This window comes from Cebidichthys violaceus, unplaced genomic scaffold (genome assembly GCF_023349555.1).
Source record: "Cebidichthys violaceus isolate CVI_PGR_0920_01 unplaced genomic scaffold, fCebVio1.0.p SCAF_77, whole genome shotgun sequence".
NCBI classification, from domain to species: domain Eukaryota; kingdom Metazoa; phylum Chordata; class Actinopteri; order Perciformes; family Stichaeidae; genus Cebidichthys; species Cebidichthys violaceus.
This window is the reverse complement of record NW_027176961.1, coordinates 507,554-532,902: the sequence shown is the minus strand read 5'-3', so window position 1 is coordinate 532,902 and position 25,349 is coordinate 507,554. Positions and strand designations below refer to the sequence as shown.

Genomic DNA, 25,349 nt, shown 5'->3' with positions numbered 1-25,349 from the left:
TCTGCTCGGTTCTGACGGTGACGTTAAGAGCATCAGAATAAACGGAGATAAACTTTCTGCTCGGTTCTTTTCTAACCGACACTTCTCCGCTCGCGGTACCGGGTTCTAACGGAAACCAGCAGGTAACAGAAGTCCCGTTTTTATCCCGTTATGTGTCTGTAAACAAACTCTAAACCTGAGCTAACCCGGTTAGCCACCGATGCTAACAGGCTGGTTTAAAACATAAATGAAGATGTTTTATGTCACGAGACTAAAACTACGTCACACCGCAGGTTTTAATGAACCAGCTCACGAGCTAATAGAGCTATAAGACACGTGACATACATGTTAGTTTGTCAGAAGAGTTACCAGAACATACATGAACAAAGAACCACATCAGAGAACGTTAAACACTCTCTGTAACATAAAACACCGATATTATATATATTAATACTCTGATATTATATATATTAAAACTCTGATATTATATATAATAAAGCTCTGATATTATATATAATAAAGCTCTGATATTATTATATTAAAACTCTGATATTATATATATTAAAACTCTGATATTATTATATTAAAACTCTGATATTATATATATTAATACTCTGATATTATATATATTAAAACTCTGATATTATATATAATAAAGCTCTGATATTATATATAATAAAGCTCTGATATTATTATATTAAAACTCTGATATTATATATATTAAAACTCTGATATTATATATATTAAAACTCTGATATTATATATATTAATACTCTGATATTATATATATTAAAACTCTGATATTATATATATTAAAATTCTGATATTATATATATTAAAACTCTGATATTATATATATTAAAACTCTGATATTATATATAATAAAGCTCTGATATATATAATAAAGCTCTGATATTATTATATTAAAACTCTGATATTATATATACTAAAGCTCTGATATTATATATAATAAAGCTCTGATATTTTATATAATAAAGCTCTGATATTATATATAATAAAACTCTGATATTATATATATTAAAGCTCTGATATTTTATATATTAAAGCTCTGATATTATATATATTAAAGCTCTGATATTATTATATTAAAACTCTGATATTATATATAATAAAGCTCTGATATTATATATAATAAAGCTCTGATATTATATATATTAAAACTCTGATATTATATATAATAAAGCTCTGATATTTTATATAATAAAGCTCTGATATTATATATATTAAAGCTCTGATATTATTATATTAAAACTCTGATATTATATATATTAAAGCTCTGATATTATTATATTAAAACTCTGATATTATATATATTAAAGCTCTGATATTATTATATTAAAACTCTGATATTATATATATTAAAGCTCTGATATTATATATATTAAAACTCTGATATTATATATATTAAAACATAACAGAATGGTCTGCAGCAGACACATCGTGTGTTTAAATGTTTAAACATTATACAGAATCAAAGTGTGTTTTTATCCCTGATATGAAATTATTAAAACACAACAAAATGTAATATTTATTTAAGGACGTTTTACTACAAATACAGATAAAGTGTTAAATATCTTTAATAAAATACTTTTTAATGACGTCATCCTGATGACACGTCTGGTGTCTCTGTACACTTTAACGAGTTGTGTTTTATTTAATTTTATTTAATTTTATTTATTTTATTTATGTCATAATGACAAAAAAAGTCACGTCTTAGATTTATTTTTGATATTTAAAGACGTCACTTTGATCTTTAATATTTTATTTAATATTTTATTGAGACACTTTCACTCTAGAGAGATTCATTCTATTATTAAACGCTGAACAGGTTATTAATACACTTCTGATATATTTAGCTCTCACACACACAGACACACACACAGACACACACACACACACAGACACACACACAGACACACACAGACACACACACACACAGACACACACACACACACACACACACACACACAGACACTCTTTTCTTCTGTGGACAGACATTATTTTTAGAGGTTTTCAGAGGAAACTGAGATGTGATGTTGAATAATTAATGAGCTGCTTCTCCCAGCATCTCTCCTCCTCCTCCTCCTCCTCCTCCTTATCCTCTCCTCCTCTCCTCCTCCTCCTTCTCCTCCTCCTCCTCCTCTCCTCCTCCTCCTCCTCCTCCTCCTCCTCTTCTGTCAGCTCTCACCGGGACACAAAGACTCAACAGTTGTTTCCTTTAAACACGTCGTGTTGTTGCCAGGTTGGTTTCATCCTTCAGGACGACACTTGAACGCAGCACGAAGGAGACAAACCGACCAATCAGCAGTCAGCTCACGAGTCACATGTCAGCCTGTGGAATAATACGAGAGAGCAAAGCTGTGAATGTTTCAGTGTTCCTCCTCTCTGTGTCTGACAGGATTCAGCAGAATGACAGAGCAGGACAGGAGATCTCTCCCTCACTGAGAGGAGGAGGAGAGGAGGAGGTCACCATGGAGCGAGCCCACAGCCTCTTGCTGAACGAGGAGGCGTGCAGTCAGCTGGGCGACCACCAGAGGGCGGCGTTTGTCTTTGAGTGGCTGAACCACCTGAAGAAGCTCCTTCCTGCCGCTGAGCGGGTGAGAGCTGCAGGTTATTAAAGAGGTCACGTGACTCGTGACCTCACCGTGACTCGTGACCTCACAGTGACTCGTGACGTCACAGTGACTCGTGACCTCACCGTGACTCGTGACGTCACAGTGACTCGCGACGTCACAGTGACTCGCGACGTCACAGTGACTCGCGACGTCACAGTGACTCGCGACCTCACAGTGACTCGCGACCTCACAGTGACTCGTGACATCACAGTGACTCGTGACCTCACCGTGACTCGTGACGTCACAGTGACTCGTGACCTCACGTGACTCGTGACCTCACGTGACTCGTGATGTCACAGTGACTCGTGACCTCACCGTGACTCGTGACGTCACAGTGACTCGTGACATCACAGTGACTCGTGACCTCACCGTGACTCGTGACGTCACAGTGACTCGTGACCTCACGTGACTCGTGATGTCACCGTGACTCGTGACCTCACAGTGACTCGTGACCTCACAGTGACTCGCGACCTCACAGTGACTCGCGACGTCACAGTGACTCGCGACGTCACAGTGACTCGTGACATCACAATGCGTGTCGTCCCCTCCAGGCCGACATCAGACTCAACCAGCGGCGTCTCACCGAGCAGCTCTCGGGGGTTCTGATCGGCTCCCCCGGTCCGCCGACCCGCCGGCTGCTGGCCCACTGCCTGGCCCTGCTGTACCGCCTGGGAGACCCCGTCACCGCCAGCCTATTGGTGGACAGGTGCAATGACATCATCCGCAGCAGAGACGACTCGCCGTCGGGACTCCCCACTCGACTGTGAGTCCAGATGTGTTCCAGGAGCTCAGGAAAAGAGCCTTCTGCAGCTCAGACCCAGACTGATGGTGTGTGTGTGTGTGTGTGTGTGTGTGTGTGTGTGTGTGTGTGTGTGTGTGTGTGTGTGTGTGTTTCAGGGCGGCCATCACGGTTCTGGGCTCTCTGTTTGAGCAGCTCGGTCGACTGCTGCTCGGATCCTTCAAAGAGACTCTGATCAACCTGCTGAAGGCCATGAAGAGCGCTGAGGTTAGTCCTGAACCAGTCTGTTAGTCCTGGTCCTCTATATGAACCAGTCTCAGTGTAGTCCTGGTCCTCTATATGAACCAGTCTCAGTGTAGTCCTGGTCCTCTATATGAACCAGTCTCAGTGTAGTCCTGGTCCTCTATATGAACCAGTCTCAGTGTAGTCCTGGTCCTCTATATCAACCAGTCTCAGTGTAGTCCTGGTCCTCTATATGAACCAGTCTCAGTGTAGTCCTGGTCCTCTATATCAACCAGTCTCAGTGTAGTCCTGGTCCTCTATATGAACCAGAACTCCTCCTCCTCTTCATCATAGTGATAGTCGTGGTTCAGGTCTTTTATTTGAGGTGTGAATGTGGTGGACTTCCTGTAGATGTAACCGGTGACTCCTCCTCCTCCTCCTCTTCCTCCCTCAGTCTCAGGGTCGCTATGAGACCATGAGGTGTCTGGAGAAGGTCCTGAGAGGTCTGGGCGTCAGCGCCGTGCCGTGTCACCGCGACGTCTACAAGGTGGCGAGGACGTGTCTGACGGACCGGTCCATGTCCGTACGGCGAGCTGCCGCCGAGGTAACGACCAGCGGCCACCAGGGGGCGACTCCTCTGGTTGTGTAGAAGTCTATGAGAAAAGTCCAGATACGGTCACTTCCTGTTCACTGGATGCAGATCTGATCTCTTTGGTTCCTCCTCAGTGTCTCCTGGAGCTCCAGAGGGAGGCGGTGTTCCTGTGGACCAGTGAGCTGGAGAACGTGTCCACTCTGTGCTTCAGAGCTTTGGACGGATCCAACTACAGCGTCAGAGTGTCCGTCTCCAGACTGCTGGGGACACTTCTGGCTGCTGCTGTGGAGCCCCGACAGCCCACCGGTAAGACCTGTGTGTGTGTGTGTGTGTGTGTGTGTGTGTGTGTGAGAGAGAGAGGCGGTGACAACAAATCTTTCTTCTTGTTTTTTTTTCCCAGCAGCCCACAGGCAGAGTGGGCGGGGCCGGAGCTCCCTGGAGGAGGCGATGGATTTGTTGTCGGGGGGGTTCCTGCGCGGGGGGGCGGGGTTCCTCCGAGCCAGAGGAGACATGCTGAAGGGGACGAGCTCCGTCAGCAAGGAGGTCCGCATAGGAGTCACTCAGGTAAGGAGGCGAGAAGGAGACGAGATGGAGGAACCTCACCGTCATCGCTCCTCCTCACTAAGTCAAATTCCTTCTATGTGTAACGTCCAATAAACGGTTCTGACTGATTCTCCTCCTCTTCCTCCTCTCTTCTTCCTCTTCCTCTCCCCTCCTCTTCTTACCCCCTCCTCCTTCTCCTCCCCCTACCTCTCTTACCCCCCTCTTCCTCTTCCTCCTCCTCCTCCTCCCCCTTGTCTTCCCTCTCCTCTTCCTCTCCCCTCCTCTTCCTCCTCTCTTCTTCCTCTTCCTCTCCCCTCCTCTTCCTCCTCTTCCTCCTCTCTTCTTCCTCTTCCTCTCCCCTCCTCTTCCTCCTCTTCCTCCTCTCTTCTTCCTCTTCCTCTCCCCTCCTCTTCTTACCCCCCTGTTCCTCTTCCTCCTCCCCCTTGTCTTCCCTCTCCTCTTCCTCTTCCTCCTCTCTTCTTCCTCTTCCTCTCCCCACCTCTTCTTACCCCCCTCTTCCTCCTCCTCCTCCCCCTTGTCTTCCCTCTCCTCTTCCTCCCCCCCCCCCCCCCCCCCCCTCCTCTTCAGTCCTGTGTGTTCTTCGTCTCCCTCCTGGGCTCCTCCTGGTTGGAGGTGAACTTCCCTGTCCTCCTGTCCCTCCTGATGGAGTTGGCGTCTCACCTCAGAGCCACTCAGACGGCGGGTGACGCCGCGGTGACTCGCCGCTGCGTCTCCTTCATCCTGAGGAGCACCGTGAGCTCCCTGCTGGGGGAGAAGGCTCAGACCAACGCAGCCAAACACATCTGTACAGCTGTGGCAGCGCAGCAACGAGCCGTCGGTGAGCAGAGAAGAAGAAGAAGAAGACGTGTTGATACGGTCACATGACATGTAGACTGACCTGTGTCTCTCTCTGTCTGTCTCTCTCTCTCTGTCTCTCTGTCTCTCTCTCTCTGTCTGTCTCTGTCTGTCTCTCTCTCTCTCCCTGTCTCTCTCTGTCTGTCTCTCTCTCTGTCTCTGTCTCTCTCTCTCTGTCTGTCTCTCTCTCTGTCTGTCTCTCTCTCTGTCTCTCTCTCTCTGTCTGTCTCTCTGTCTCTCTCTCTCTCTCTGTCTCTCTCTCTCTCTCTCCCTCTCTCTCTCTCTCTCTCTCTCTCTCTAGACTCCTCTCTGACTGAAGGGAACGTAGAGACCAGAGTTTCGTCTGCAGACGTCTCTTCTAGTCAACATGTGCTGATCTGCTGTCTGCTGGAACTAGGAGGACTCATTCAGGGTCTGGGATCCACCGCCGCCCCCCTCCTCACCGACAGCAGCACAGGTGTGACGCACACACACACACACACACACACACACACACACACACACACACACACACACACACACACACACACACACAGTGATCTCCTCTTCCTCCTGGTCTGATATGTTGTTTCTCCTTCCCTCAGCCCTGGTGGACACGGTGATCTCCGTCCTCCTCCACCCGTCCTCCTCCTCCTCTCTGGCGGCTGCCTGGTGTCTCCGCTGCGTTGCCGTTGCGGTTCCGTCTCAGTGTTGCTCTCTTCTGGACCGCTGCACCGAGCGTCTGGTGGCGCTGAAGTCCTCCCCCGAGGCCGTGGTCGGGTACGGGGCCGCCGTCGCAGCCCTGGTGGCCGCGGTGCAGCACTGCCCTCTGGGAATACCACACTCCAGAGGCACGGTGGGTAAAACATACGCCGGTGACATAGCTTAGCATAAAACACACACACACACACACACACACACACACACACACACACACACACACACACACACACACACCTTGCTAATGTTAGCATTCATGAACACCAGTGTAGCATGTAACATGCCGTGTGTGTGTGTGTGTGTGTGTGTGTGTGTGTGTGTGTGTGTGAGCAGGTGGTCCTGTCTCTGGCTGAAGACCTCCTGCGTTCAGCCTCTCAGAACAGTCGTATCTCTCTTCAGAGGACTCAGGCCGGCTGGCTGCTCGTCTCCTCTCTCATCACTTTAGGTAAAACTTTATTGACAGCAGCTTGTAGACACGCTAGCGCTACAGCTGATGTCTTTAATCTGTGTGTGTGTCCAGGCCCGGCTGTCGTGGAGCACCACCTCCCCCGTCTCCTCCTCCTGTGGCGTTGTGTGTTTCCTGCTTCTCTGAGGGAGCAGGAGATGGAGCTGCGACGAGGGGACTACTTCACGTGGCAGGTTACGCTGGTGGGACGCGCCGGGGCGCTCAGTGGTCAGTGTGCCCAACACCTGTCTGTCTGTCTCTGTCTGTCTGTCTGTCTTCAAGCTGCATTCTCTCTAGTGTCCAGCAGGGGGCGACTCCTCTGGTTGTATAGAAGTCTAGTCTAAAATGACTCTACTTCTCTCTTGATTTATTCCCTCAGTAAACATTGTAAACATGAGTTTATGGTCTCAATCTCTAGTTTACAGTCTTCTTCAATACAGCATGATGTTCATTTAGTACATTATGCTCCATTTAGAGTCAAACAGACCATAAAGCAGGGGATGCTTTAGGGGCGGGGCTACACGCTGATTGACAGCTCTCTACGTCACATCACAAATCCCTGTTAAAGTGGTCGTTTGTGACGTTAACTCACCTGTAAACCAACAAACATGAATACATGTCGTTTGTCTGAGCAGCCATGAAGAACCTGCTGCTGCACTGCAGGGAGCTGGTCACCGATGACATCATCAACCGTCTGCTCACCCCATTGGTCTGTGCTGTGGCCCTGCTCACCAGGTCAGTCCCACCAGATACACTCAGAACCAGAACCAGAGCCTGTTGTATACCTGAGACCTTCATCTGTGTGTGTGTGTGTGTGTGTGTGTGTGTGTGTGTGTGTGTGTGTCTCCAGGCTGCCGTCTCTCCTCAGGTCTTATGGAGGTTCAGTTCTCAGCTGGTCTCTGGTCTACAGACTGAGGGTCTACAAGCTGCTCGCTCTGCTGCCTCCTCACACCTACCAAGGTAACGATACGCCTCCTTCGCTCCTTCTTCTCTTTCTTCTCTTTCCTTCCTTTCTGTTTTTTTTCTTCAGATCTTTCTTCTTTTTTATAATGTAACACTATACTGTTTCTCCTCTCTCCTCCTCCTGCAGAGAGTTTTGGTTTGGTGATGAACCAGCTGGTCTCAGATCTGTCCGGTCAGGACAACCTGAACCAGCCCTGTTCAGAGCTCACCCTGCTGCCCCCCCTCTGCCACCAGGACGACCTGCAGCTGGTCGGCCCCGCCCTCCACGCCACCGACCACCGATACATTGAGGAGCAGGTGACGGGATGCTAACGGGATGCTAATTGTATATACGGCACAGAACTCTGTGGTGACGTGTGTGTGTGTGTGTGTGTGTGTGTGTGTGTGTGTGTGTGTGTGTGTGTGTGTGTGTGTGTGTGTGTGTGCAGCTCCACGGCAGCAGTGTGGGAGGAGCCTCGCTGGACAATGACGTCTTCAGCCTGTGTGAGGAGAGCGATGAAGCTCCTGCTCCTCTTCCTCCTCCCGTCGCTCTCACCGCCGCCGCCGTCCAACTCTTCGGAACGCTTTACCCCCACGTCATCTCTGCTCAAAGGTAACTGAGATAACTAGTACAGGATAACTAGTACAGGTCAACTAGTACAGGATAACTAGTACAGGATAACTAGTACAGGTCAACTAGTACAGGATAACCAGTACAGGATAACTAGTACAGGATAACTAGTACAGGTCAACTAGTACAGGATAACTAGTACAGGATAACTAGTACAGGTCAACTAGTACAGGATAACCAGTACAGGATAACTAGTACAGGATAACTAGTACAGGTCAACTAGTACAGGTAAACTAGTACAGGATAACTAGTACAGGTCAACTAGTACAGGTTAACCAGTACAGGTCAACTAGTACAGCTCAACTAGTACAGGATAACTAGTACAGGTCAACTAGTACAGAATAACTAGTACAGGTCAACTAGTACAGAATAACTAGTACAGGTTGACTAGTACAGGTCAACTAGTGCAGGATAACTAGTACAGGTCAACTAGTGCAGGATAACTAGTACAGGTCAACCAGTACAGGTCAACCAGTGCAGGATAACTAGTACAGGTCAACCAGTACAGGTCAACTAGTGCAGGATAACTAGTACAGGTCAACTAGTGCAGGTCAACTAGTGCAGGATAACTAGTACAGGTCAACTAGTGCAGGATAACTAGTACAGGTCAACCAGTACAGGTCAACCAGTGCAGGATAACCAGTACAGGTCAACCAGTACAGGTCAACTAGTACAGGTCAACTAGTACAGGTCAACTAGTGCAGGATAACTAGTACAGGTCAACTAGTACAGCTCAACTAGTGCAGCTCAACTAGTGCAGGTCTACCAGAGGATGAGGTCTGTGCTGGTCCTCCTCAGGGTGAAGATCCTGGAGCAGTTTGTAGAATCAGTGAACCAGCTGAAGGGTCAACGACAGCAGACGGTCCAGACTCACGTGTGTGCTGCCCTCTGCAGTCTGCTCAAGGTACTGCACCACTCACCTGTACCAGGATGTCTGTTGAATGCTTCGATGTACATGTGTGTTTTTGTAGTAGTAGTAGTAGTACATAAACGTGTCCTCCTCTTCCTCAGCACCAGGCCGTTGTTCGGGGCCTCCTGGTGCCCGAGGAGGTGCGCCCCCCAGCCCTGCTCCTCCTGTGGGCGGCCCTGGAGAGCCTGAGTCCTCTGCTCAGGTGTCTGGCTGCTGAAGGTGTGGCTCGGCTGGTTCAAGTGGTCGGGGACCCAAACTTCACCGTATCTGTGTCACAGCTCTGCTTAGACAGGTGGGTGGAGCCTAACGCTCATATACAACCAATCAGAGTATGACTATACATACATATACAGTATATATATATATGTATAAAGTCAACAGTAAGAACACAAACAGTTAAACTCCTCTTCACGTCTCTCAGGCTGAAGACGGCTCGTGACGCGGCGTCTCGCAGCGGCTTCTCTCTGGCTCTGGGGGCGCTGCACCGCTACACCGGAGGAATCAGCTCACCTCAACACCTGTCCACCTGTCTGGGAGTCCTGTTCACTCTGAGCCAGGACAGCACCTCACCTGAGGTCCAGGTAAACACACACACACACACACACACACACACACACACACACACACACACACACACACACACAGGTCTTTGTGAAAACATGCCACCAGTCTTGACCTTCAAACAGCATTTTAAAGAAGTGCTGAAGTGTGTGTGTGTGTGTGTGTGTGTGTGTGTTGCAGACCTGGTCTCTCCACAGTCTGTCTCTGGTGGTCGACCTGTCCGGCGGTCTGTACCGCGCTCACGCCGAGCCGTCCTTCAACCTGGTGCTTCGGCTGCTGCTGTCGGCTCCGCCCACCCACCCAGAGGTGCACCACAGCCTGGGACGCTGCCTGCACGCCCTCATCACCTGCCTGGGCCCCGACCTGCAAGGTACCGCCCACCTCACACCTGTCTCCATCAGGTGAAGGTGTAGCAGGTGTGACTGATGTGTTGTCTCCATCAGGTGAATGTGTAGCAGGTGTGACTGATGTGTTGTCTCCATCAGGTGAAGGTGTAGCAGTATCTGGTCTGCGCTCCACCTGTCTGGTGGGATGTGAGGTGATGCAGGACTTTCCAGACTCTCTGGTTCAGGCCAGATCCATTTCCTGTCTGCAGCAGCTGCACATGTTCTCACCTCCACACGTCAACCTGGCCAGCCTCGTACCTGCACTCTGTGTAAGTCCTCCTGATTACACCTGAACTACAACTGAACTACACAAAAACTACACCTGAATACACCTGAACTACACCTGAACTACACCTGAACTACATCTGACTACACATACACTACACCTGAACTACACAAACTACAACTAAACTACACAAAAACTACACCTGAATACACCTGAACTACACCTGAACTACATCTGACTACACATAAACTACACCTGAACTACACGAACTACACATAAACTACACTGGAACTACACATACACTACACCTCAACTACAACTAAACTACACCTCAACTACACATTCACTACACCTCAACTACACATAAACTACACCTGACCTACACCTGAGCTACACATAAACTACACCTGACCTACACCTGAACTACACCTGACCTACACCTGAGCTACACATAAACTACACCTGACCTACACCTGAGCTACACCTGAACTACTACACAGTAAGCTGGAGTGTGTTTTGACCCTGTGTTGTGTCTTGCAGGAGATCTTGTTGGATTATTCCATGTTGGTAGGTCTGAAGCTGCTGTTTGTCTCACTTTTCTTTTCAGCGTTGTTCTCCGTCAACACTCTTCTGTTTGTAACTTCTTCTTTTGTTTGGTGTCGTATTAACTCACGGTAACGCTTTACTTTCACATTGTTTGCTTTGCAGACTGACGGCTAACTCAATAACATCACAGTGTTGCTTCCTGCTGGCTGTGTTTACGTCTCAGTGTTTAATGTATGACTTATGACCGTTAAGATGCATTCTGTTCATCTGATGCATGAATCCTAAATGATCTCTCAGCTCATCATCGTGACATCACAACTTTACCTCATTAGTATTCTTTTACACTGAATACTTTACTTTACTGTCAGTTGGTTTCTTGATAATATACAACATATTTTGATCATCAGTAAATACTTCTTTATGCAGAAACATGTTCTATGTTGTGACAATGTATTTGTGTTTTTCTTGAGTTTTGGGAACTTTTCACAACTTTATGAATATAACTCAGTAATTAAAATGCTCGTTATGTGAACCCTTAAAGAGACGGTTCCACCAGTATCTGAGTCCTCCACTTATTTAAATCCTGCATATAATGTGTCCACTGATGAGACCAGTTAATGGAGTTCTACTGTTGACTCCTCTGTGTGTGTGTGTGTGTGTGTGTGTGTGTGTGTGTGTGTGTGTGTGTGTGTGTGTCTCAGGCCCACCTGTGTAGCTCCTACCTGTGTCTACGTGGGTCGGTGGTGTCGTGTCTGCGTCAGCTGGTCCAGCGTGAAGCTCTGGAGGTTTGTGAACACGCGGTGACTCTCGTCAAAGAGCTGCCCAGACGAGACAACACGCAGCTGGGTGAGACAGAGCGTCTCTTTATCGTCTCTTTCATCACATTTATTGTTTTGTATAGTTGTAGACCACTTTAAACAGGTCCAGACACTTAATTAGATCGATAGATAGTTACTTTATTTGTTTATGTTATAATATTAAATGAACCATCTAAAGTAGTGAGAAGACTTAACCAAACAATCAACATTGTAACGGTGTTATAGTGGAGAAAGATTTCAACCAACTGAAACTTCTCTCTAGAGTCACTGTTGGTTTGTCCCTTCTGGGCTTCTGTAGAAACACATGTCTGGAGACAGTCCAACCATTACACAATGTAAAGCTCATTTCACTGAACAATGGATGGAGATTTATAGATGTTTGTTAGTGCATGTCAGCCTCGTGTCATCAGCTTTACCCTCCTCGTCGTTGGTCAGACTCTAGGATTAGATGATTGTTCGGCTGTTCTAGAGTGAATAGAGACGCGGCAGTGTGTTTTACTTCTTCACGTGTTCGTCCTGACCCTCCACTTCCTCCCTCTGCAGACGTCACCATAAAGGAGGTGGGTCTGGAAGGAGCCCTGTTCACTCTGCTGGACCGGGAGTCAGATCCCGGTCTGAGGAGGGACATCCAGGAGACTCTGGTCCACACGATGGCGTCCAGCGCCACCAGCGGAAAACTGGGACACTGGCTCAAGCTCTGCAAGGACGTCCTGTCTGCGACCACCAGTGGGTTCAACGCGTCACGCATACTATCAGATCATTAGACTTCGTATCCGTTTACCTTACCTGGTGACTGACAGAAGGTGTTTGAATGTTTGCATGATTCATCTTATTCTTTAAGTCCAAATGTGGTATCTGGCTTCGTTAACCACAGTAGATGCAGTCGGTGGTTCCTCCTCCGCTCATGTTACTCACTTCCACCAAGCTTCATAATCCGGTCGCTAGTTCTTCATTAATCCTGCTGACAAACAAACAAGCTGAACCCAAAACCCTTCTGTGGTGGAGGAGACCAAATGAAGACACGGTCATATTTAAGAACCGTTGTTGTATCAAGTAGAAACCATGTTTGATTTGAACTCATGAATACGTAAACAGGTTGACTTTCTGTCATTAGTTGACACTGAAGGCCAAACCTCAAGTAGCAACTTAACAGAAAACAACGACAACAAACAAAAAGTCTGAATTCCATTTGGAAGCTTCTTGGAGAGCTTTTCACCTCGTCTCATGGTCTTCATCAGCAGGAGGCGTCTACTTAGTTGTCATCTGATGAAGTTTGGAAATTGGGTCACATTGGAACTAGGGTTTATTATTTGGGAAAGTTTACGGGTTCATTCTGCCGACAACGGAACGTTTGTGGTGGTAAGACTGTCGAGAGAGAGAAGATGAGTTCCACTTGTTTTAGACCTGGTAAATAAAAAGCATCTTGAAGAACAATGTCGGCCATCTTGTCCTTGGTGTCTCTCCAGAGATGGGTTCATTCAGTGAGTGATCGGTAGGAATACATCAAATCCGTAAATGTCCATTACGGGGCCAATAGATGAGTGATGAAGACCCTGAGATGCTGTTTAAAGCTCCGGTAAAGGTAGTAAGTGGACCTTGACTTCCCTCTCCTGACTTTTCTTCAGACTGTCGGACTCCGGTTGAGGCGAGGCAGGAGGACGAGGAGGCGGACCCCGCCAGAGACGACGACTCCTCCGCGTTCAAGGCGAGGTCGGAGTCCGGCGGCCCGTTCACGGCGCTCCGCTGGGCCACGCGGCGCTTCGCCATGCAGTGTGTGTGTCGCATCATCGCTCAGTGTGAGACCGCCGACCCGGCGCACTTCGACATGTCGCTGGCTCAGGAGCGACGGCTGCACGAGTCCACCGGTGAGACCCCGGTAAGACTGTGTTTTGTGTTTCGAGGACTCCGCAGACCTCCGTGACCCCCCTTTGCCCGTCTCTCTCCGCAGACTTCCTGGTGCTCCATCTTGGCGACCTGGTCTGCATGGCGTTCATGGCGGCGACGGACCACAGCGACCAGCTGCGGCTGGCGGGTCTCCAGACCCTGCTGGTGATCATCAGACGCTTCTCCGCCATCCCCGAACCGGAGTTCCCGGGTCACGTGATCCTGGAGCAGTACCAGGCCAACGTAAGGACCGCGGATGAAAAGCTGAATACAGTGAAGTACTGTAATATCAGATATCGTCCGGAGACATCAGAGAGACGTGAAGGACAAACACAAACTTCAACAGCAGTGTTCCTGCTCAGCAGAGCAACACAATATGTTGCTCAGTTCAAGCTAACGCTATGACTTTAATACAGCGCTAACATGGAGCGACATCATGTTTAAAGTGATCCAGGATGAAACCAGAGGTCCTCTTCACTGATTCATCTCTGGATTACTTTAAACTAATGATTCATTAACTGTTCAGCCAATACAATATACATATAAACACTATAATATATATATATATATATATATATATAAACAGTATATATATATAAACAGTACAGCATATATATAAACAGTATAGTGTATAAATATAAACAGTATAGTGTATAAATATAAACAGTACAGTATATAAATATAAACAGTATAGTGTATAAATATAAACAGTACAGTATATAAATATAAACAGTATAGTGTATAAATATAAACAGTACAGTATATAAATATAAACAGTATAGTGTATAAATATAAACAGTATAGTATATATATATATATATATATATATAAACAGTACAGTATATATATAAGCAGTACAGTATATAAATATAAACAGTATAGTGTATAAATATAAACAGTATAGTATATATATATATATATATAAACAGTATAGTGTATAAATATAAACAGTATAGTGTATAAATATAAACAGTACAGTATATAAATATAAACAGTATAGTGTATAAATATAAACAGTATAGTATATATATATATATATATATATATAAACAGTACAGTATATATATAAACAGTACAGTATATAAATATAAACAGTATAGTGTATAAATATAAACAGTATAGTATATATATATATATATATATATATATATAAACAGTATAGTGTATAAATATAAACAGTATAGTATATATATATAAACAGTACAGTATATATATAAACAGTATAGTATATATATAAATAGTACAGTATAAATATAAACAGTATAGTATATATATATAAACAGTATAGTGTGTAAATATAAACAGTATAGTATATATATGAACAGTATAGTGTATAAATATAAACAGTATAGTATATATATATAAACAGTATAGTGTATAAATATAAACAGTATAGTGTATAAATATAAACAGTATAGTATAAATATAAACAGTATAGTGTATAAATATAAACAGTATAGTGTATAAATATAAACAGTATAGTGTATAAATATAAACAGTATAGTATATATATGAACAGTATAGTGTATAAATATAAACAGTATAGTGTATAAATATAAACAGTATAGTATATATATGAACAGTATAGTGTATAAATATAAACAGTATAGTGTATAAATATAAACAGTATAGTATATAAACAGTGGTCTAATCTCCCAGAGTCGTGTGTGAAACACAAAGACATATAGAAACATGTAAAACATATAATATTCCATTGGGACAAACTGGAATCAGAGAATGTTTGTGCTGAGTAAATAACAAACAATGTAAATATTAGTTTAGTTTGAGAACTCGTTGACGTCTCTGTCTTGTGTTTTATTTTGTGTTCAGGTCGGAGCTGCTCTCAGACCAGCCTTCAGTGCTGACGCTCCTCCTGATGTCACGGCCAAGGCCTGCCAGGTGACCCATGTCGTCAAAAATCATCATTGTGTACACAAGTAAATGTGTAAACAAGTAAACATGTACACAAGTAAACGTGTACACAAGTAAACGTGTACACAAGTAAACGTGTACACAAGTAAACGTGTAAACAAGTAAACGTGTACACAAGTAAACATGTAAACGTGTAAACAAGTAAACGTGTAAACAAGTAAACGTGTACACAAGTAAACATGTAAACGTGTACACAAGTAAACATGTAAACGTGTAAACAAGTAAACGTGTAAACAAGTAAACGTGTACACAAGTAAACGTGTACACAAGTAAACATGTAAACGTGTAAACAAGTAAACGTGTAAACAAGTAAACGTGTAAACAAGTAAACGTGTACACAAGTAAACGTGTAAACAAGTAAACGTGTACACAAGTAAACGTGTACACAAGTAAACATGTAAACGTGTAAACAAGTAAACGTGTAAACAAGTAAACGTGTACACAAGTAAACGTGTACACAAGTAAACGTGTACACAAGTAAACATGTAAACGTGTAAACAAGTAAACGTGTACACAAGTAAACGTGTACACAAGTAAACATGTAAACGTGTACACAAGTAAACATGTAAACGTGTAAACAAGTAAACGTGTAAACAAGTAAACGTGTACACAAGTAAACGTGTACACAAGTAAACATGTAAACGTGTAAACAAGTAAACGTGTAAACAAGTAAACGTGTACACAAGTAAACGTGTAAACAAGTAAACGTGTACACAAGTAAACGTGTACACAAGTAAACATGTAAACGTGTAAACAAGTAAACGTGTAAACAAGTAAACGTGTACACAAGTAAACGTGTACACAAGTAAACATGTAAACGTGTAAACAAGTAAACGTGTAAACAAGTAAACGTGTAAACAAGTAAATGTGTAAACAAGTAACCATGTAAACAAGTAAACGTGTAAACGTTATGTAACCAAACCCCCCCCGTCCCCCATCCTCTCCAGGTGTGCAGCGCCTGGATAGCCAGCGGTGTGGTCAGTGACCTCCGTGACCTGCGGCGGGTCCATCAGCTCCTGGCCTCCTCATTGGCTAAAGTCCAGGCCGGGGGGGACGCGTCGGGCCAGCTGTACAACGAGGCCGCCGCTACCATGGAAACACTGGCCGTCCTGAAGGCCTGGGCTGAGGTTCTACTGATTCTGCTGGTTCTACTGGTGATCGGTTGTTTGATGAACTGGTGAGATCGACGTGTCTGATGCCTCCTCCTCCTCCCTCAGGTTTACATCGTAGCCGTTCAGAGGAGCAGACGGCAGGAGCGTCCCGATACGACGGCCGACCTGTCGGTCTCCTCCTCTCCGCCCAATCACAGCTCAGGTTCTGAGTCGGGAGGGGCGGGCCTCCTGAAGCTGGTCCAGTCAGATGTGTCGACGCTCAGTCGTCTGTGGCTGTCGGCGCTGCAGGACTACGGCCTGCTGACCCTCCCACAGGAGTACGCATCACAGCTACCTGAGACAGGTAGGAGGGGAGGAGAGGAGGAGGGAGGAGAGGAGGAGACCAAACCTTGCTGTAGCGTTTGTTTCTTCAGATCTTTTAAGATGTTTATCGATGAATGAAACAAGCTGCAGACGATTTTATTAAAGTCACTAACTGACACATTCCTCCTCCTCCTCCTCCTCCAGGAGGTTCTTTCTACACAGCGGAGACTGTGAACCAGGCCAGAGCTCATTACTCCTCCTCTTGGGCTCCCATCCTCCACGCCACCTCCCTCTGGCTCCACAGCACCGGTCAGTACTCTTCCTCCTCCTCTTCTTCCTCTTCCTCTTCCTCCCTACTTCTCCTGTCTTTTCCCTTCCCTCCTTTTCCTCCCTCTTCCCTCTCCTCCTACCCTCTCCTCCTATTTCCTCCTCCTCCTCCTCCTCCTCCTCCTCCTCTACTTGATGTCAGGAGTAAAGCTGCAGGTATGCATTAAACAGGTGTGACTGCGTGTTTCAGGTTTTGTGATGTCAGACGACACACCTGCCTACCTGTCCCGTCCGGCCACGCCCACCTCCATGGGAGACACGGGGGGCGGAGCCAAGAGTCCAGAGGACGTCAACACCGACAGACTGCACCTCCTTCTGGGTCAGGAACCTGAGACTGAGACTGAGATGACTTTCATTAAATAGTGTTGTTTTGTATTAAGTCTGGTTCTGTTGGTTCTGTTGGTTCTGTTCAGGGATCAGTGTGGAGTTCCTGTGTTCTCCTCACTCTGACGACCAGATGGAGAACATCACTTCCTGTCTGAGGGCTCTGCAGGCACTGCTGGACGTCTCCTGGTCCCGGGCCAAGATCGGGAACGACCAGGTGAGACAACATCTGGACCGGAATGTTAGACCAGAGTTCAGACCTGATACCAGGACAGAGATCTGACCCAAGAATTCAGGGCCAGAATCAAGACTAGAATTAAGGCCTGTCTGACTGTCTCTGTCTCTTTCTCTCTCTCTCTCTCTCTCTCTCTCTCTCTCTCTCTCTCTCTCTCTCTCTCTCTCTCTCTCTGTCTCTCTCTCTCTCTCTCTCTCTGTCTGTCTGTCTGTCTGTCTGTCTGTCTCACTCTCTCTCTCTCTCTCTGTCTCTCTCTCTCTCTGTCTCTCTCTCTCTGTCTCTCTCTCTCTCTGTCTCTCTCTCTCTCTGTCTCTCTCTCTCTCTCTCTCTCTCTCTGTCTCTCTCTCTCTCTCTCTCTGTCTCTCTCTCTCTCTCTCTCTCTCTCTCTCTCTCTCTCTCTCTCTCTCTCTCTGTCTCTCTGTCTCCAGGCTCTGAGTGTGGAGCTGCTCAGTGTCCTCCATCGTCTGATGGTGACCAGAGAGTCTCCGTCTGTTCAGCTCTCTGTGTTGGATTTATTGAGACAGATTGTGACGTCGGCTCAAGAGCTCGTTAGAGAGAAACGCTACAGCGCTGAAGGTCAACACACACACACACGCACACACACACACACACACACACACACACACACACACACACACACACACACACTTATACAAACACACTCCTATAACAATAGAACTTTATTGATCCTCAGTGGATGACGGAGCGTCAGAGAAGGAGACTCTTCCAGAGTTCGGTGAGGGTCGAGACACCGGAGGTTTGATTCCTGGACGCTCGCTGGTGTTCGGAGCTCTGGAGCTCTGCCTCTGTGTGCTGGTCAGGAAGCTCCCCCAGATCAGCCCCAAGCTGGGAGGAACCAGTCCAACTGGTGAGGAGGAGGAGGAGGAGGAGGAGGAGAAAATGGAAGAGAAGGAAGAAGAAAGTATATTTTAAAAAGTTACTGTGTCTGTGTGTGTGTGTGTGTGTGTGTGTGTGTGTGTGTGTGTGTGTGTGTGTGTGTGTGTGTTCAGGTTCTGGAGGTTCTGTGTGGACTTTGACGGACAGCGACTGTCAGCTGGTGTCCTCCGCTCTGTGTGTCCTCTCTGAGCTGCCGTCCGTCTGCTCCCCAGAAGGTGAGAAACACACACACACACACACACACACACACACACACACACACACCTTTACACACTAACACGCTAAAGCTAATACGCTAATGCTAGCATCAGTGTCTCTCTGTATCTGTCAATGATCGCCTGTCCTGCAGGCAGCGTGTCCATCCTCCCCACCGTCCTCTACCTGCTGCTGGGAGTCTTCAGAGAGCTGGTGCTGCAGCCCAGCTCACACACTGGTAACACACACACACACACACACACACACACACACACACACTGGTAACACACACACACACACACACACACACACACCAACAGGAGGAGAGCTAGTAACGTTAGCAGCACCGCTAACGGCTAACCAACGGAGGTTCACTTCAGTTACATCATGATGCCTTCAGGCTCTGCTCAGTGAACATGAGTACTGGCTGAAGCTACATTAAGACGTTATCGTGATGTGTTCATGTGTTGATGAACTTGAATAGATCCAGTAGTTTGAAGCAGATGTTGTGTGTATTACGTTTAGTTTGGTATCTTTTCAACCTCATCTCTTCAGCACCAAAAGATTTTTAAAAAGGACTCTTCTTTTTTTTTTTTTTTTTCCCAGGCACCCCAGCGGCGGGCTCAGTGGGCGGGGCCGGTCTGGCCGCGGTGGTCCAGGCAGCTCTTCAGGCTCTGAAGTCCGTGGTGACGTCTCCAATGAGCCGACAGGAGAAGAGCCGAGGAGCCTGGAACCTCCTGCTGAGGTCAGCTCTGAGCTCTCTGCTGGACCTCTGGGACGCAGGTACACCACTACACCACTACACAACTACACACACAACTACACAACTACACCACTACACAACTACACACACAACTACACAACCACCACTACACACTGTCACAACTATGTGTGTGTGTGTGTCCTCAGACTCTGTGGTGGACCACGTCACTCTCCTCTCCGCTCTGACCGTCTTCCTTCTGTCTGCTGGTCCAGACGTCTGCACCGTGGAGCCACTGCACACGCTCAGTCTGCAGCGCTTCACCTCCAGCATGGACGCCAAGGACCCGCTGGTGAGTACTACCAGAGAGTAACCAGTACTACCGGAGAGTAACCAGAGTAACCAGTACTACCGGAGAGTAACCAGTACTACCAGAGAGTAACCAGTACTACCGGAGAGTAACCAGAGAGTAACCAGTACTACCGGAGAGTAACCAGTACTACCAGAGAGTAACCAGTACTACCGGAGAGTAACCAGAGTAACCAGTACTACCGGAGAGTAACCAGTACTACCAGAGAGTAACCAGTACTACCGGAGAGTAACCAGAGAGTAACCAGTACTACCGGAGAGTAACCAGTACTACCAGAGAGTAACCAGTACTACCGGAGAGTAACCAGTACTACCGGAGAGTAACCAGAGTAACCAGTACTACCGGAGAGTAACCAGTACTACCAGAGAGTAACCAGTACTACCGGAGAGTAACCAGAGAGTAACCAGTACTACCGGAGAGTAACCAGTACTACCAGAGAGTAACCAGTACTACCGGAGAGTAACCAGAGAGTAACCAGTACTACCGGAGAGTAACCAGTACTACCAGAGAGTAACCAGTACTACCGGAGAGTAACCAGAGAGTAACCAGTACTACCGGAGAGTAACCTGTACTACCAGAGAGTAACCAGTACTACCGGAGAGTAACCAGAGAGTAACCAGAGAGTAACCAGTACTACCGGAGAGTAACCAGTACTACCGGAGAGTAACCAGAGAGTAACCAGTACTACTGGAGAGTAACCAGAGTGTAACCAGTACTACCGGAGAGTAACCAGAGAGTAACCTGTACTACCAGAGAGTAACCAGTACTACCGGAGAGTAACCAGTACTACCGGAGAGTAACCAGAGTAACCAGTACTACCGGAGAGTAACCAGTACTACCAGAGAGTAACCAGTACTACCGGAGAGTAACCAGAGAGTAACCAGTACTACCGGAGAGTAACCAGTACTACCGGAGAGTAACCAGAGAGTAACCAGTACTACCGGAGAGTAACCAGTACTACCAGAGAGTAACCAGTACTACCGGAGAGTAACCAGAGAGTAACCAGTACTACCGGAGAGTAACCAGTACTACCAGAGAGTAACCAGTACTACCGGAGAGTAACCAGAGAGTAACCAGAGAGTAACCAGTACTACCGGAGAGTAACCAGTACTACCGGAGAGTAACCAGAGAGTAACCAGTACTACTGGAGAGTAGCCAGAGTGTAACCAGTACTACCGGAGAGTAACCAGAGAGTAACATGTACTACCAGAGAGTAACCAGTACTACCGGAGAGTAACCAGTACTACCGGAGAGTAACCAGAGTAACCAGTACTACCGGAGAGTAACCAGAGAGTAACCTGTACTACCAGAGAGTAACCAGTACTACCGGAGAGTAACCAGTACTACCAGAGAGTAACCAGTACTACCAGAGAGTAACCAGTACTACCGGAGAGTAACCAGAGAGTAACCAGTACTACCGGAGAGTAACCAGAAAGTAACCAGTACTACCGGAGAGTAACCAGTACTACCAGAGAGTAACCAGTACTACTGGAGAGTAACCAGTACTACCGGAGAGTAACCAGAGAGTAACCAGTACTACCAGAGAGTAACCAGAGAGTAACCAGTACTACCAGAGAGTAACCAGTACTACCGGAGAGTGACCAGAGAGTAACCAGTACTACCGGAGAGTAACCAGAGAGTAACCAGTACTACCAGAGAGTAACCAATACTACCGGAGAGTAACCAGAGAGTAACCAGTACTACTGGAGAGTAACCAGTACTACCGGAGAGTAACCAGTACTACCGGAGAGTAACCAGAGAGTAACCAGTACTACTGGAGAGTAACCAGTACTACCGGAGAGTAACCAGAGAGTAACCAGTACTACTGGAGAGTAACCAGTACTACCGGAGAGTAACCAGAGAGTAACCAGTACTACCAGAGAGTAACCAGTACTACTGGAGAGTAACCAGTACTACCAGAGAGTAACCAGAGAGTAACCAGTATTACTGGAGAGTAACCAGTACTACCAGAACTACTAGAATCAAGACTAGAATCGAGACCAGAATCGAGACCAGAATGGACACATTAAAACGTACTCTTTAGTGAACAACAACACGGAGGCTCTGTAGAACCGAGACCAGGTCCTCCATCAGTCCTCTGAACCTGGACCCCGTAGACTGGGACCTCCTGGTGGTTTTAAAATTCGGTATCAGTCTGATGATGTTGTTTATGTTAATTATTGCTTCTCTCTGCTGCAGGTCGTGAGTCGATGTCATCAGCTGTTGACGTTGGTGTTTCAGGCTCCGCCCACCGTGTCCGTCCCGTACATCCAGGCACTCGGACCGCCGCTGGTTGAATTCCTCCAGGTACTGAACTCGACTCCTCTTGACTTCAAATCGCTCACGATGAGTTTAGTTTGGTGAATTCAAGAGGAAACATTTAAATAGGAAAATAAGAATCAATCAAAAATAAGAAATCTAAGATGACAAAGACCAAACGTCCTGATCAAATGTTGATGTTCATGCTTTTATTTTGAAAAGATGCGATGTCTGAATGTATTGATCAGCTGACTGTCCTCCACAGAAGGTGGAGCGGAGTCGTCCTCAGAGTCCAGAGGAGCTGCTCGGGGTCCTGGAGGGAGTCCGGTCCATGGAGGCTCTGGTCCAGGCTGCAGACCAGTCTCAGCGTGAGTCCAGAACCCAGAAGAAGGAGACCTCCTGAACTAGAGAGAACTCTGACATTTAACTATAAAACCATGAATCATGAAAAACAGATAATTATAATATTTAAGAACAATGTTGAACTCTTGAAACACAGTTCAGACATGTGGTCATGTTGGTCTCAGTCGAGGCGTTTGGTTGGTTGGAGATGAGCAGCAGGGGGCGGAGCCAAAAGAAAGAGAATAAACAGGAAGTCACAGAAACAGTCACTTCCTGTTAGATCACATCTGTAGGTTGCTTGTAGTTTACAGATCATGTGTTTATTTATATATTTATATTTATGTGGAAATATAATATTCGTTGGTCACACATGATGTGTTCAGGGACCGTTGTAAATGTGACGCTGTGATGAAAAGCTCCCGTCGGGTGTCTGTTGGGAGGTTTTTAAACGTGTCTTCAGGTGAACTCGTCTTGGTCCTCAGGTCCTCAGCTGGTGGCCGTCCTGCTGCCGCTCCTCATCTCCTTCCTGCTGGATGAAAATGCTCTAGGCTCCGCCCCCGCGGCGTCCCGGTCGCTCCACGAGGCGGCGCTCAAAGACCTGATGCGTCTCGGCCCGCAGAACTCTGCTGTGTTCAGGTACCAGAGCCGGTTCCTCTCTTCTGTAGATTCTCACCAGCTGATCTATATTCATCAATGATAAATAAACTGTTATCTCCTTCCCTCCTCAGGTCGCTCGTCTCCTCGTCTCCTCACCTGAAGTCTCGTCTGGAAGCCGCCGTCAAAGGAAACCAGGAGAGTCTGAACGCCAAAGCGAGCGGCGGCCCCCTCACCGCCAAGTCCTCGCCCAGCATCACGCTGAAGACCAACTTCCTGTGAGGGGGCCGAGCTTTGGATCGTCCCGTCTTAACCGCGCGTACCCGAACGCACCGTCACCGAGACTTTGTGACACGTCGACGTCGGCCGTCTTTGACCGTGACTCCTCCCACATCTCTACGTTATTGATCGGTGATCAGTGAACGACCAATGAGGGGAGAGCTGTTAGATTCATCATGAACACGTGATGAGTCACTCGTTCACACGACTATTATCAATATCTACCTTCACAGAGCTCCTACAGGAGCCCAGAAGGGACAAAGCAAACACTGACGCTGTGCTTTTTTATGTTCCCTGAAGGCACCGAAGGAACTCTCTCTCCTTCAGACAGTAAACTGTCTGAAGGAGAGAGAGTTCTGTGACCACTAGATGTCACTGAAGAGTCCACACTAACGTCCTGATTCCACACACACACACACACACACACACACACACACACACACACACACACACACACACACCCAGACACACACACAGAGCATTTTGAAGTGAAGGATGATCTGAATCAGGGATCAGAAAGTCTTTTCTTTCAGATTCTGAGATTAAAGTTAATGAATTGTCAGAAAACAGATCTCTTCATTAATTATTAATGTTTCCTGATTTTCTTTCAATGTTTTTAAATGTTGGTATTTGTATTTTTACTAAACCATTATTTAGATTTGTTTTACTTATAAAGTATTCATGAAGCACATTTAAAAGTTCTGTAAAACAAAAAATCATAAAAAGTTTAAAGTGATGCAGAACGTCAACGTCACCGAGAGTTTTAGGATTTACAAACAGACAGTGAAGGCGTTGGCAACTACAAACCTGTCAAGTGATCATATTTTCGATCCACCCCCCACCCATGATGCAGCACGATGATGTCATAATGCTCCGATAAACACTGAATGCACCGTTTCACCTGAAGCACACCTGTAGAGTGTGAACAGTGACGGTGAGCTCGACCAATCAGGGGAGGGTTCCTCCCACACCTCGACTCCGCCCACAAACACCGCGCTGTGCCGCCAGGTCCGACAATGAAAGGGAGGCTTTTATTTTGAAAGAATCACGGTCTCTATGTAGGTCAGTAACAGGAGGAGGTCCGATGAATGAATGAATGTGAATAACGGAGAAGAGCGTTTTATTTTTGTAGTGAAACGATGATTTGTCTGAAGGATCACCTGAAGCCTACGGTGGCCTGGAGGGACAATTAGTCTTCAGCACTTTAGTTTAACACTAAACGTCATCGTGTGAAGAAGGTCTGGTTTGACTTTTATTGTGAATTAAAACATGTCTGACAGCATTTCCTGTTAAAACTGTCACAATAAGAGACTCTAGATGTACCTGCAATAAGTGACCTGTGACCTGTACAGGTGAGACCTGAAGGAGTCAACATGTCCTCTAACAGCAGACGGTTAATAAACGACGTTCTCTTCTGATTCTGTTTCACGTGTTCTTGATTTGTGAAGATGATGATGATGAAGATAAAGGTGATGAAGGTCTTTGTTTTTGTCTGTAACTTCTCTGAAACCTTGAAGTGGATTCAGTGTGAAGGTTTATTTAAAGAGCTCACCTGTAACCACGCCCACCTGTGATGTCACTGCAGCCAGGTGAGAATTAAACCTGATTTAAATTAAATGAACTTGTTTTAAATAATGATCTTTAAATAAATACATTCTGATATTAGTTTTATTACCTTAAAAATAATCCAAACAGATTTGACATCATGATATTATTCTATGAGTTTATTGAGTCATTAAACATGAGATGAATCCAGTAAGGAGCTTTAGTTCTCTCTTCTTTCAGTTCAAGTTATTTACAGTTTATTTGTGTGGGGAGGCAGGAAATGGGGCGGAGTCTATGAAAGGGGGGGGGGGGGGGGGGGGC

General features: G+C 46.3%; 1 protein-coding gene across 1 annotated transcript; it reads left to right on the top strand.

Moving 5' to 3' along the window:
- heatr5a (HEAT repeat containing 5a) lies at positions 1 to 24,901 on the top strand. Its single transcript, XM_068737201.1, has 42 exons — positions 1 to 122; positions 2,399 to 2,597; positions 3,167 to 3,378; positions 3,513 to 3,621; positions 4,031 to 4,180; positions 4,303 to 4,474; positions 4,569 to 4,732; positions 5,300 to 5,549; positions 5,868 to 6,023; positions 6,151 to 6,401; positions 6,599 to 6,710; positions 6,786 to 6,938; positions 7,346 to 7,445; positions 7,561 to 7,670; positions 7,801 to 7,970; positions 8,102 to 8,265; positions 9,082 to 9,187; positions 9,295 to 9,485; positions 9,615 to 9,774; positions 9,935 to 10,124; positions 10,240 to 10,409; positions 10,907 to 10,933; positions 11,614 to 11,758; positions 12,274 to 12,456; positions 13,356 to 13,595; positions 13,679 to 13,857; positions 15,445 to 15,513; positions 16,494 to 16,673; positions 16,764 to 17,001; positions 17,166 to 17,270; positions 17,479 to 17,607; positions 17,702 to 17,829; positions 18,276 to 18,423; positions 18,542 to 18,715; positions 18,858 to 18,959; positions 19,094 to 19,177; positions 19,546 to 19,722; positions 19,849 to 19,991; positions 22,209 to 22,316; positions 22,534 to 22,636; positions 23,093 to 23,246; positions 23,339 to 24,901. Exons 2-42 carry the CDS (start codon positions 2,472 to 2,474, stop codon positions 23,484 to 23,486), a joined length of 6,180 nt encoding a protein of 2,059 aa, XP_068593302.1. The 5' UTR covers positions 1 to 122; positions 2,399 to 2,471; the 3' UTR covers positions 23,487 to 24,901.
- Positions 24,902 to 25,349: the final 448 nt, after the last annotated feature.